Source organism: Eurytemora carolleeae, unplaced genomic scaffold (assembly GCF_000591075.1).
Source record: "Eurytemora carolleeae unplaced genomic scaffold, Eaff_2.0 scaffold32, whole genome shotgun sequence".
Classification (NCBI taxonomy): Eukaryota; Metazoa; Arthropoda; class Copepoda; order Calanoida; family Temoridae; genus Eurytemora; species Eurytemora carolleeae.
The window spans coordinates 298184-312404 of record NW_019396068.1 but is presented as its reverse complement, the minus strand read 5'-3'; the positions used below and the strand labels follow the sequence as shown (position 1 = coordinate 312404).

The following is a 14221-nucleotide window of genomic DNA, read 5'->3' as shown; positions in this document are numbered from 1 at the left end:
GCGCAGATCAATAAATATCTAAGATACTTGTGAACAAATGTAGGGGTAGCTGAAATATCTGAATTAAAGTCAACGAAAATACGATTAATTCATAAAAAGGCCCACTTTTTGCTAAAATTACTTAAATAACTTAAAATCCGGTGTCCGATTTTAATGAATTTAAGCTGCGTCTCAAATCCACCAAGAACCGCAGTTTAGCGCCGGCTTAAATCCTGAAAAATTGAATTCAATTTTAAGTGAAACCAACCATATTTGAGCAGCGGCTTAAATTCCTTAAATTCGGCCTCGGATAAAGTAATTATAAGTTACAGGGTTACCGATATAGAATGAGACTTCAGATTCGACTTTACAAAAAGAAATGTCTGTTTCTCCTTTATATTCAAGATTCCTGATATTTTCCTGGCTGGGTTGAATAACTAAACCTAATATTTTCGTGGCTGGGTTGAATAAGTGAACCTGAGATTTTCCTGGCTGGGTTGAATAACTGAACCTGATACTTTCCCGGCTGGGTTAATAACTAAACCTGATATTTTCCTGGCTAGGTTGAATAACTGAACCTGATATTTTCAAGGCTGGGTTAAATAACTGAACCTGATATTTTCTTGGCTGGGTTGAATAACTGAACCTGCTATTTTCCTGGCTGGGTTGAATAACTGAACCTAATATTTTCCTGGCTGGGTTGAATAACTGAACCTGCTATTTTCCTGGCTGGGTTGAATAACTAAACCTGAGATTTTCCTGGCTGGGTTGAATAACTGAACCTGATATTTTCCTGGCTGTGTTGAATAACTGAACCTGATATTTTCCTGGCTGGGTTGAATAACTAAACCTGATATTTTTCTGGCTGGGTTGAATAACTGAACCTGATATTTTCCTGGCTGGTTTGAATAACTGAACCTGATATTTTCCTGGCTGGGTTGAATAACTAAACCTGATATTTTTCCGGTTGGGTTGAATAACTGAACCCATTCTCTGGATGATTGAAGACTTGAATAACTAAACATGACTTTCTCCGGGTTGGGTTTAAAGCCGAACCTGATATTCTTCGGGATGGATATTAATGAGACCTAATATTCTTTAGTTTAATTTGAATAGCTAAACCTGATTTCTCCTGATTTGTTTTGATAACTTTAAACCTGATGTCTTAAATAACCGAACCTGATGTTCTCCGGCTAACATATTGTTGACACAAATTAAAAGAACAACAGGGATATTCGGTAACTTTATTGAATAATAGCATGAAATGAAATAAAAGCAAAGTTTAAAAATATTGACCCTTAATTGGGAGTTTCTAAACGGTTGAAAATGAAATAACATTGATTATTAGTGTTGAAAGGAATGGAACAGTTGGAGCTTCATGTTGGAGCGGATATAGTATTATAGTATTGTGAATCTTCCGCGGTCAACTTCGCTACACAGTGGTAATCGTCTTCGTGTTTTCTTGAATTTGTTAACACATATGTTTTTATCTTAGAAAAAACTAGATCAATTCCTCAGATTTGTTTATTTTTTAATCCTACTGTAATATCCTACTGTAATATCCTACTGTATATCCTCGGATAAAAGTAGTTCTACTCACGAAGGAAATGTCGAGCCTTTGTCGCAAACCGATATTTTCTAATCTCAATAACTTCGCAATCTGATGATATTTCAAACTTAGATTGTTTGATCTAATAGAATTCATAGTTTGAAATATGTTAAGTCCACTGTCCACGACATTGGGTTTCAAAGATTAGGGATTTGACAATCAGAATTTGTGACAAAAACTCAACTCCTTTGCCGCTATCTTTAAGAACAAAAAGTTACACGCAGGTTCCATAAGAAAAAAATCAGCCAATTTGGTCAGGGGGGGACTACGGGGGTTAAGCCCCCCCTGGACCAGTGAAATCTATTGATTTCAGGGGTTTTCAGGCCCCAACGGGTGATGAGCCCCCCTGGAAAATAATAAAATTTAAGCCCCCCCCCCCTGGACAAATTCCTGAATACGCCCCTGAATTTGGTCCAAATGTATATAAATTATAAACATAGATAAAATGTAAAAATCCGTGAAATCATTGTAAAACATGGTTCAGTATCAGTTTTATTCCAACTGAAGATTGGGTCAGACGAGGGGAGGAAGACTGCAGCCACAACAACTTATCGTCCGAGCCACATTCCCCTCATTTTCTCGTCCGAACCACCTCGAAATCCTGATGTGTTGAAAAGATTCTAATTCTAGAAGATAAAACTATTTAAAACAAATCTGGCCACGTTAGGGCATTAACTATGGATAGACTAAAGTATTGCAATGACTAAATCATGTTTGAATCTTTAGAGACATGAGAATGATGTCAAACTTTATAAAGGATAAATATAGAATAACTAAGAATAAAGGATGAATATAGGAGAACTGATAATAAAGGATAAATATAGAAGAACTAAGGATAACGGATGAATATAGAAGAACAAAGAATGAAGGATAAATATAGAAGAACTAAGAATAAAGGATGACTAAAGAAGAACTAAGGATAAAGGATGAATATAAAAGACCTAAGGATAAAGGATGAATATAGAAGAACTAAGAATAAAGGATGAATATAGAAGAACTAAGGATAAAGGATAAATATAGTAAATATAGAAGAACTAAGAATAAAGGATGACTAAAGAAGAACTAAGAATAAAGGATGAATATAGAAGAACTAAGGATAAAAGGATGAATATAAGAGAACTAAGAAGAAAGGATGAATATAGAAGAACTAAGAAAAAAGAATGAATATAGAAGAACTAAGGATAAAGAATAAATATAGAAGAACTAAGGATAACGGATGAATATAGAAGAACTAAGAATAAAGGATAAATATAGTAAATATAGAAGAACTAAGAATAAAGGATGACTAAAGAAGAACTAAGGATAAAGGATGATTATAGAAGAAATAAGAATAAAGGATGAATATAGAAGAACTAAGGATAAAGGATGAATATAGAACTAAGAAAAAAAGGATGAATATAAAAGAACTAAGGATAAAGAAGGAATATTAACTTGCACTCAAGAGAAATGGACAAATTCAACAATATGGTACATGGTCTCTACAATTATGCTAATTGGATATACAAGTTAATTGATTATAGTTAAGCGAATATATTTATATATAGATCTAGATGTAGTAAATTTGTCTCTTAATTGATAAATATGGTGGCCCTGAAAAGGGCCGGGGTTTATTTGGATAGAGAAATGGGCGCTTAAGCCTTGGTCTTCTCAGACTTCTTGGGGAGGAGGACGGCCTGAATGTTGGGCAGGACACCTCCCTGGGCGATGGTGACACCGGACAGAAGTTTGTTCAACTCCTCGTCGTTCCTGATGGCAAGCTGGAGGTGACGGGGGATGATTCTGGTCTTCTTGTTATCACGAGCAGCGTTTCCAGCCAGCTNGTTTCAATATAAAATCACGGAATCAAATGCTTTTCAGATAAAGGTTTGAATTGGGTACCGTTGTGAATCCGGCATGGAAACTTACTTGAAATTACAAAGACCATCCTTTTGAGGAGGAAACATTTTAAAAAACCCCATAAACAGAGGTTGTAGGATTACTTTAAGTCTAAAAACAATGTCATATTTATTCACTTTATATATATATATATATATACTGGGTTAACCACACAGGATAAGACCTCAGACACGATTGTCTGGAGTTCTTTTAGCCCGTTTTATCTTGCATTCAGGGTTCCTTGCAGGCCAAAATTGGTAGAAAACAAAAATCAAGCTTTAAATCGTCATATTTTTAGAGTTTTGGGTCGTCTTTACAGTCTCATCCTTTGTGGGTAACCCTGCATAAAGTAGTAATCTCTACAATTCTTGAAAGGTAAAATAATAGGATATGTTCAAATGTGACTTGTTAAGACCGGGCGCCGTGGAATCCCATACAAAAAGACCCTCAAATTGAGATGGGATCTATCAGTTGTAACACGGACATTTTCCTGCTCGTCTCTCCAAAAATAGGCCATTTAGACGACAGCATCATCGATGCTTGATAAATCGGTAATCCAATTTAAGCCACTCTACAAACTCAATTCAATCTTAATCATCTACTCGGACTTCAACCTAACCACCCTGAACTACATCAACTCACTCTGGACTCGAAACATTTCAATATCTTAATCATAGAGGACGCTACACACACAAAACAACACATACAAAGGCACCGACAACAAGCAGCAAAATAGGCTAGAAAAATTACTAAGGACGAGATTTTTATTTGGATTATTGAATATAGATGTCATCCCGTTTCTTTTTTCTGGCATTTACAGTTTTTTCCCGCTAGGAGCGCTGGTAATTTATTACGATCATAATAGGTGAGAGACATCTAGTATTAAATATAAAATTATTAAATGTATAAAGTTTGATTAGAATTAGAGATGCCTGAGTGCTGAGAGCGTATAAGGAATTTTGAAAGATTTTTTTCATTTGAACAAAGTTTATTTAAATACATTTTTAGAATTTTGAATTTATTGTTAATATCAAATATTTTTTTGTTCGTTTAACTATTTTGAAAACTTTTTGACCAAAATTTGATAATTTCATTTCCCTCTCAAAATTTAAAAACATGCCGGTATAATATTCAAAGAAATAAGTTCAAACGATGAAACGGCAGTTTCTAACAGAGCATCCACTGTGCATGCAGTGTCGTATCAGGCAAAATGTTTTAAAAATCTATTTTTGGAAATCAATTTCCAGTGAGGGGGTGTCCCAGCCCTTTCGATCTTCAGCTGCAGCTTCAACGACTTCAACCCTCGAATTTCGAACATGCACATTAAAGGTGAAATATCTTGATTCTCAAATGATATTTTATCTAAAACTGTAAACCATGAATATCCTTTTCATCATAGTGTAAATTGTGGTCGCTTATCAGTCATGGTGAGCCGGGCAGGCGCTCTAAGCCACGACATTTTCCCCTTCCATGCCAAATATTAGCTTTTTTGTCTTCCCGCAGCCATAAGCCACAATCCTTTGGTCTTCTTTGCCCCCACATTTCAGTCTTCCGGCAAGCATTATAAGATTCCGACAAGCTTATAAGATGAATTTAGTGCATTGCAATAGCGATTTTTAAAAATCCAGCCGCACTATAAAGAAATTTAAATTATCAATGAATTGTGTGTTCAATTATTAGACTGCTTTACATACTTAACAAATATTTGGAAGGAAAAAATGTTTTGGCTAAAATGGCCGGCCATGCCTTCCCTGCTCCCATAATCATGAAAGGCCTTAAATTCTTGTTTATATCCAAGCTTTCTATAGTATAACTTGGACTTGTAAGCAAAAATGTTCATGAATTGTAAAGCTTTAAGCCAAATTTAAATACAAATGTGCAGTGAGAAATATGAGGACAAATAGGGACTCCAACCTACGAACATTTTACACAGCAATCTGCATTGTGTAAGGCCATTTTCCAGATATTGGCAAAATAATGTTCTACATTTATACGTTAAATTCCTTTTTTTCTCAAATGTCTCGTCAAAAGTTTGTGTTTACATGTTGTTTATTAAAAAAAAAGGCGTTCGAAAGTGATTACTGCTGTCGCCAATGTGCCACAGATTTCCTTCTATAGACAAACCTTCGAATTTGAATTTTCATATTATGATATTTACATTCTATATCTCTTAAAGGGAGTGACCGGCTATGTAAGGTAGTTGAACTGAGGACGCAGTGTTGTGAAAAACTTCTTAAGGATTCATTTGAGACATATTTCACTTTTTATAAGTCTGTAAATCCTGAGTTTGAGCGCAAATTCAACGTTCAAAACTCCTGATTTGGGGGTGGATACGCTTTCAGAATTAGTTTTTTTAAATTATTAGTTAAAATTTAAAATGTAAAAATATTCTACAATACTACAGACGTCATGTTTAGGAACATTTTGAGAAAATAAAAATTAATCTTATCATCGAAAATAAGTAATCTTGTTCAATTATTAGTTTTTTATTATCTCATTATTCTAGTTTCTCGTTTTTCACAAAGTTGTTCGCAGATTTTATTTAACTATTATTGAAAAGACGACATTTAAAGAATTTGAAGAAATCTGCGAAAAATTTCAAAGAAAATTCAATATAATAATGAAAAAGAAATAATCGATTTTAGCATTGCTTCATTGACAAATTTCTTTTGTGAAATATGTTCCTAGCCATCTAATTAGATTACTGTATAATTTTTACTTTATTTTTCGTTGTCGTTATTTAATAATTAAAAAAAAAAAACTAATTCTGAAAGCGTATCCACCCCCAAATCAGGAGTTTTGAACGTCGAATTTGCGCTCAAACTCAGGATTTACAGTTTTTTATAAAGTGAAATATGTCTCAAATGAATCCTAAAGAAGTTTTCGACAACACTGCGTCCTCAGTTCAACTACCTTACATAGCCGGTCACTCCCTTTAAACAATCTCTTTTTTTAATAAAAATAGGGTTGCTTTTATTCTGATCGTGTCTGGTATAATTTTTATTTAATTCACTTCCTCTTAAAACACTTCTGATATTGCATTGCGTCTAGAAGGCATTTAAAAATGCTTCTCATTAGAGTTATTTATTTTAAAACAATTTATCTACATTATACATTCAATGTGCTCACTAAGCAAAAAAGTTAAAAAAAATAATCATAACTTTTCAATTTTAAAAAGTCTAATAAACATCAAAGTGTGGCTTGAAAAAAATTATTTAGAAGTGTTTTACAGCGAAATAAATTTTATTTGTTTTCATGTATCGAGGACAAGCTGGAATTGTGAACTTGGTGGTTCCCGAACTAGTAATCACCAGGATATATTTAAAAGACTAGATTTACAACAACATTGATTGCGGATTTTCCAGAAACTTCTTGAAGTGCTGAAGCCACTGCGCGCCAACTGCCCCGTCAACTACTCTATGGTCACAAGACATTGTTACTCTCATGACATCAGAAACGGCGGGTTCGCCGCCTTTAACAACAACCTTCTTCTCTGTTCCACCAATGGCAAGGATGCAGGCCTGCGGCGGGTTGATTATGGCGGTAAATTGGTTGATGCCGAACATGCCAAGGTTTGATACAGTGATAGTACCGCCCTGGAACTCATGAGGCTGAAGTTTACCCGCCTTTGCTCTGCCCGCCAATTCTTTTACAGTCTCGGATATTTCGGCCAAACCCTTGCTCTCAACATTAGTTACTATGGGGGTGATGAGCCCCTTTCCTGTATCCACCGCTACACTGACATCACAGCTGTGGAACTCCCTGATAAAAGTGTCCATCCAGGCACTGTTGCACTGAGGAACTCTTTTGCAGGCTAGACCTGTTGCTTTAATAATAAAATCATTTACAGATAACTTAATTCCTTCCTTCTCATAGGTTTTGTTTATTTCCTGGCGTAGTTTCATCGTAGAATCCATGTTGCACTCAACTGTGAGATAATAGTGCGGAATTTCCTGTTTTGACTGTTGCAATCTTTTGGCAATGACTTTACGCATGCTTGATGTGTCTGCGTCTGAATAGAACATATCCCCCAGGGGAAACCCTGAAGGAAAGGCAGTAGCAGCGGCTGCAGGGGCTTTGAAGCTCTCAACATCTCTTGATGTGATCATTCCATCCATTCCTGAACCTGATTTTATCAAAGAGAGATCAATTCCTTTCTCCGCCGCAACCCTCTTAGCTGCAGGACTAGCAAATATTCTGTTTCCGGAGGGAGGCTTAACGGGAGAATTGATAACAGGAGCAGGTTTAGCTGCGGCTATCGGAGCGGGAGCAGCAATAACTGGAGTTGGAGCGGGAGCAGAAGGTGCTGGAGCAGTAGCCTTGGGAGCAGCTTTGGGTGTCAAAGCGTTGGATCCGTCATCAAGAAAATCCGCAAATTGTGCAACATCCTCAGCTTTTTCGACGATAATACACAAGAGTTTACCAATAGGTATATCCTTGCTTCCTCCAGGCAGGAAAATCTTGGCGAGATATCCTTCCTCAGGAGTCTCGAACCCCATAGTTGCCTTATCCGTCTCTATCTCACAAAGAAGATCTCCCTCGCTGACCTGATCTCCAACCTTCTTCTCCCAGCTGACGATAGTTCCCATCTCCATGGTTGGTGAGAGTGCTGGCAGCGCAACCTTGATGTGTGAAGGATAATCAGCAAACCCTCTAACATTTACTCTCATCTCTGAGGTACGGAGAAGTGGAACCTTAAAATAAAACATTTATCAAAGGGTAAAAGTTCTCTCAAAACCAAATTTGAATGGAGAGGATTAGCCTCCCCATCTCTTCTTTTTTGACGTATAAATTGTTATTCTTTATTTTATAAGAAAATCTAGCTTTATCTAAAAATTTACAAATGTTTATTCAGTTGGGTAATCCTGTTTTAATGAGTCAAGACTTGTGGCATGAATGAAGCACATTTCTATGAAAAAACTAAATTATAAATCCCAACTATATTGAGAAAGAAGCAGAATAGGTCTGGAGAAATTTCAAATTCCAGTCATAGCTGAGTTCCCATTCAGGTTTGATTGCCTTATTGACAATATAAATTATGGTTTGATGATTAACCTGTTTTGAAAAACCAGTTGCGACAGTTGACTTCTCTCTGAGGTTGAATGAGACGACAGAGACCCGTCCTGCTTGTCTGTGAAGCTGTGAGCTCGCTAGACGACCCAAACTTCGCTTTATATTCTGACTTGTACCCAACATTCTATCTGAAAGTATAAATCTATTTTATAATTTTATTTGGCTCCCGAAAAATTTAGCCTCCGACTCCGAGACGAGCCGACTGAGCTCGGAGGCTGAATAACCGATTAAATGCTTGAGGTCACAGACAAACTTGTAAACAAATCGCTTTCCGTGCACCTGAAACAAAATACATTACAGCTAAAAGAAGAAAAAATGGAACGAAGCCAAAAATTTTAACATTTGCAAAGTTGTGCGTGGAAAATAAATACGTTATTTTTTAATGTTTACACAACAACAAAATCAAAATGTTACATTAGAAAATATATTTAAATAACACTGCTACTGAATATCTTTAACTACCATGAAACATAAAAATAGGAATTGAGTCTTTGCCACTTACTCAAATATTCTAATCCCCGTATCTTATTAACCTAATGGTTTCAACCATTGATATTGCAACCTTAGACTATTTGATCTCACAGAATTCATAGTTTGAAATATCAAGGGTTTACGACATCGGGTTGCAAAGATATAAGGAATAAACAATCAATAAATTTAATCTTAAGACAAGAATAAAAGTTTAACCTTAGAGATCATATCTCCATCATAGTAGTATCTCAAGGCTCGTGAAAGTTTCTCATAATTCATGTTTGGTTTATTCTTCCGAGCCCCCCACAGCTGGGCAACCACCTCAGGGTTACTCAACTTAAACTCTCCATCGTTCCCGTTCCATTGTATCACTTCTCTGTGTTCCTTGTCAGTTAACAGTTCCAGGAGGAACTGCCAGAGTTGAATCTGACCATTGTTCCCGCTCCGGTTCCCAGGGCAACCGTCTGGTATCGGAGCAACCCTGTTCTCCTTCGCTACACCTAGAGTCACAGGTTTCTTCCTCTTGGCAGCAACTGTAGTTCCTTTTGAACCAACACTATACTTTCGCTCCGTCAGAGTTGTCGGAGCTTTCTGAACAACAGCAACAAACTGACACTTCTTGAGGAGCTCCAGGTGGGTCCAGAACAGGTCTCCGGGGTCAATGGAAACCTTTTTCTTAAAGTCTGAATGGCTCAAATCACAGAGCTGCATCCCGTTGATATTTGACCAGTCTTTGAGTTGGATTGAGGCAGTTTTGAAGGTTGTGATGGCCCAGCGAAGCCAGTGCTGGACATGGGTTAGGTTCCATTGTGCAGGGTCGGTTGGGATTTTTAAACGCTCCTGCTCCTTTCGGAATGCTGAAATAATGAACTCTTTAAATCCCAAAATGGAAAGATATTAAAAATCCCAAAGTTACAGTAAATATAACTAAATAAGACTTCATTTAACTTTTTCACAATCTCACCGATTACAGTCTCTTAAAACGAATAAACAATTACATAGATATAAAAAAAAATGTTAAAAACAAATTTAACAATGTCCAAAAAATGACTGAATTTAAAAATGTTCTCCCTTTAGTTATCTACCTGAGCAAACAACCCATTTTGTGACATTATCCTTGTTTGTAGGTTCAGGTTCAACTTCCTCCTCCTCCTCCTCTTCATCCTCAACCTCGTCCTCTGTCTTATCCTCCTCACTGTATAAGGAGTATTAAAAACACTATAACAATTTGTTTCGGATANCCCCCCGGCACTAGAAATCAGGAATTTATAACGGCGACGTTCTTCAATCTTTTAAACTTTATATTCGTAGCAATTTTGGGGTTTTGGAAACGCATATCAATTCGTTTTTTTGAGAAATCCTTCTCGTTCTGTATCTTGTTAAAACATGGAGTAATTTTTATTTTGAAAATAGTTTTTTAGATTTGTTTTATTATTTGAATAATATTCAGTTTGATTGGCACAAACTGTTCCTGAAAATCGATGAGAAAGTTTTTATAGTATGGAAAAATATATTCACTATTCACTAATCCGTGATTTAAGAAGAAATCAATTCCGAAAGCAGATTTTAAAATTATTTAGCATTTTTACGGAAAGGGAGGATTTTTCCTCCTTTGTCAGATTAATAACAATTTATCACCTCATCGGTTCATCAGGAGGTTTCAATACATCCATAATATTAATCTTGTTGAGCCCACCCTCGGACTTGAGTTCAACATTGATCTGAACCAATCCTTCTCCTTGCACACATTGATCCACCAGGTTCATATGAGGCTCCAGGATCTGGGAATCCTGGGGAAGAAAGTTATATTTTAAACCGGAGAAAATTTTACAAAAAGAAATAATCTTTTTTCTTTATGACAAGTTTAAGAATAAAAAGTTTTTCATTAAAACGGACTGTAAGAATAATTTGAAAAGAGCCTCTATGGAAAGATGGCAATGTCCGATTAACAATGGTACCCTTGAAGCCTTTATATAATCATTGATGTGGAAGATATTGCGTCAATTTTCTAGGTTTAAAAACCTGCCTAATTGTGATAATCGCTATGTTTTCCTGCAGTAGAAATGCTCAAGTTGAACAGAATCCACAATTTATAAGAATTGGGTTTTAAAATTATAAACATTGAAATCTATTTCATACTTGATCAGCCAAATTCTTAAAGGGAACCGTTGTGAATGGAACATTGCCATTTTTGAACTTAGAGTCATTGGAAATTACGCGTATAGTCCCTTTAAGTTGCAAGGCGGCTGGTTTAACACATACCTGGAGCCAGAAATCATAGTCTGAAAGATCTGCATTGAATCTTTGCTGTAGGATGATTCTAAGGTTCTGTAAGGGTTCCCGGATATCCATGAGCTGTGCAACCTCAAGATCTTCTACATAATCAAACATTTATGTCTTCAAGATTATAGATTATTGAGACGAGAGAGAACGAACCTATTTCAGGTATGATGTGGTGACATACCTACTGTACAGTGTACAGGACGAATCCAATAATTAACTTAAGGGTTTCACATAAAAAGATCAGAAAAAAAGACGAAATTCGCTGCAGTTCTTTGAAAATAAATCAATGAAAAACTAAGAACTAAAATTTAGTGTTCCAACTTATTCGGCAAGTGAAAAACTTTGTGGAAATGGCTTTTTTCAGAAAAATTTCTTGAAAAAGTCCCAGGTTGAAAACCAAACTCTATATGATTGATAATACACAATACACATGTGTTCAGTGTCTCATTTTTTCAAGCCCGGTTTCATAGATGCTCTTGAATAATGCCCTAAGATGAAAGGATAACATGCCATGGTAGGATGAAAGGATAACATGCCATGGTAGGATGAAAGGATATCATGCCATTTTAGGATGAAAGGATAACATGACATGGTAGGATGAAAGGATAACATGCAATGGTAGGATGAAAGGATAACATGCCATGGTAGAATGAAAGGATTAGATGCCATGCCAGGATGAAAGGATAACATGACATGAAAGGATGAAAGGATAACTTCACATGAAAAGATAGGATATAACAGGGTATGAAAGGAGGAAAGGATAGATAACATGATAAGAAAGGAGAGGATACAACAGGGTATGAAAGGAGGAAAGGATGGATAACATGATAAGAAAGGAGAGGATATAACAGGGTATGAAAGGAGGAAAGGATAAAAGATTATGAGAGGATGACAGGATAAAATGATAACAGAGTGTGAAAGGATGAAAGGATAACAGGATATGAAAGGACTACAGATTATGAGAGGATGACATGATGAAAGGGTGGCAAGATGACAGCTGATGAAAGGATGAAAGGTTTACAGGAAGACATGATGCAAGGACAGTTAAGACAGGATAAATGTAGGAAGAAAGGAAATGTACGAAAGGAAGATTGAATGAATGATTCCTGTAGTACGAGGTTGAGGTATAGCCGAGTTAAACGAGAAAATATCCTCATCTTCAGTATCTGACATTCTGCCTGAAAGCATCAGCAGAGTAACTATAAAAGATTCATTTATAATTTAAAGTATTCATTTTACTGTGTACAAACCGTCCCACATCATATTAAATTTGTTAAAGCTTTGGCAACAAAATACGAAAATATCTTCATTTACTATTTACAAATTTGACGCAGGATTCCAACTTAATATCAAGATCTGCACCGTACGATCCAGGGTAATTTCCTAATATAACTTTTTTGGACCCCGCCCCCAGCCCCTCCCCCCTCCTATCAATTTTGTAGAGTTCTTTTATGGACAAAATGGATATAATTGACTATGTGGCCGCACCGCCCAGCCCTCTAGCCGCGGCACTCGGTCCCCTAGCCTGTTCTAGCCACGGCGCTCGGCACAGAAAGTGTCTTAACCTAACCTGGTATATACTAATTTTATTGAAATTGTTGAAAAAGTGGTCATGTACATAATTGATAGGAGGGGGAGGGGGATAAAAAATCTAATACTAGGATAGACCCCGATCCAGTACCAACATTCTGCTACATCATTGGACACAAGGTCTTAAATATGGATCTTTAGTTTTCTGTTACATAACAGAGAATTATAAACTGAAAATTAATGAATTTTTGTCATCTTCAACAGAAATAAAACTATACGAACTGTTTTGTTAACAGAAAAAATGTAGGGTCCTTGAATTCTTGAATCAGATGATCAGACATGTTTACAATGTCGTCTTTAAAATATTTGGTTTGGAAATCATTTTACGCAAAATTTGACGAACATACGCAACTTAATTTCATTAAATTTCGAGCTTTTCGTTACTTAAAAAAAGCGCGCGATTAAAAAATAAAAGCTAGCAAGAGGCTGGGACGGGGGGATTGAGCATGTTTTTTAATTATTTTGATACAGATTTTGTATGTTTAAAATCTGAAGTTTTTAAAAATTCTTATACGCAAATAATAAGGTGTTCAGCTTGTTTGTGGGTATTACTATTTCGGATAAAACTACGGGAGTTGAGAGGTATCATGAGTCCTCATTAAATGATACGGTCTACAGCTGTTTTAAAGATTCGTCTTTCAGATACAATAAGTCTTGGAATATTTCTAGGTTCTCAAAGACTTGAAGGTCATGCCGGGAGATCAATTATTAACGACACAATCAGAGTTTTCAGAGTCCGAATTTAATGAACTTGAGTCGCGTCTTAAATCCGCCAAAAACCGGTTTTATTCAAGCGCCAGCTTAAATCTTGAAACATTGTATACAATTTTAAGTGGAACCAGCCATATTTGAGCCGCGACTTTAATATATGCCGTGACTCAAATTCTTTAAATTCGACCACAGATTATTCATGGAACGCTTCCGAGCATGAGAAAACAGGATACTTGGAACTTTCTGATCGACTTCTCTTCCGATTTGATTGGCATTAATTCATCCCTCCCCCATTTTGATATAAAAACAAGCAATTAAGGCCTTAAATCTGAGGAGTGTTTGACAAAAAGTATTAAAAAGAGATAAGTTTTAACAGAAAACAAAACTTCAACCCCCCCCCCCTCCAACTTCTCAGAAATCTACGGGAAAGGGGTAATGCTACGAAATGTATTTACTTCTGGACTTTTATGAACACTTTAAATTTACAAATGGATCGAGTTTATGATTCCTGAAGTAGCCATTAACATTTTACATTAACAAATCATAAGAATTAATGTGGAACAACATTTTTGTCTGAAAATCTTAAAATTAATAAAAAATACTTTATAATACTTTTAGATTGATTTACAA

General features: G+C 36.0%; 2 protein-coding genes across 2 annotated transcripts; both read right to left on the bottom strand.

The window, feature by feature from the left end:
• Nucleotides 1-6531: 6531 nt before the first annotated feature.
• LOC111710963 (dihydrolipoyllysine-residue acetyltransferase component of pyruvate dehydrogenase complex, mitochondrial) lies at nt 6532-8669 on the bottom strand. The gene is made up of 2 exons (XM_023485172.1): nt 8519-8669; nt 6532-8157 (listed from the first exon to the last, which is right to left on the bottom strand). Exons 1-2 carry the CDS (start codon nt 8657-8659, stop codon nt 6799-6801), a joined length of 1500 nt encoding a protein of 499 aa, XP_023340940.1. The 5' UTR covers nt 8660-8669; the 3' UTR covers nt 6532-6798.
• On the bottom strand, nt 8664-14221 carry LOC111710972 (DNA-binding protein Ets97D). The gene is made up of 7 exons (XM_023485183.1): nt 14100-14221; nt 12397-12489; nt 11270-11382; nt 10646-10797; nt 10093-10202; nt 9224-9864; nt 8664-8815 (listed from the first exon to the last, which is right to left on the bottom strand). The coding sequence occupies exons 1-7, from the start codon at nt 14116-14118 to the stop codon at nt 8684-8686; spliced, it is 1260 nt and encodes a 419-aa protein (XP_023340951.1). The 5' UTR covers nt 14119-14221; the 3' UTR covers nt 8664-8683.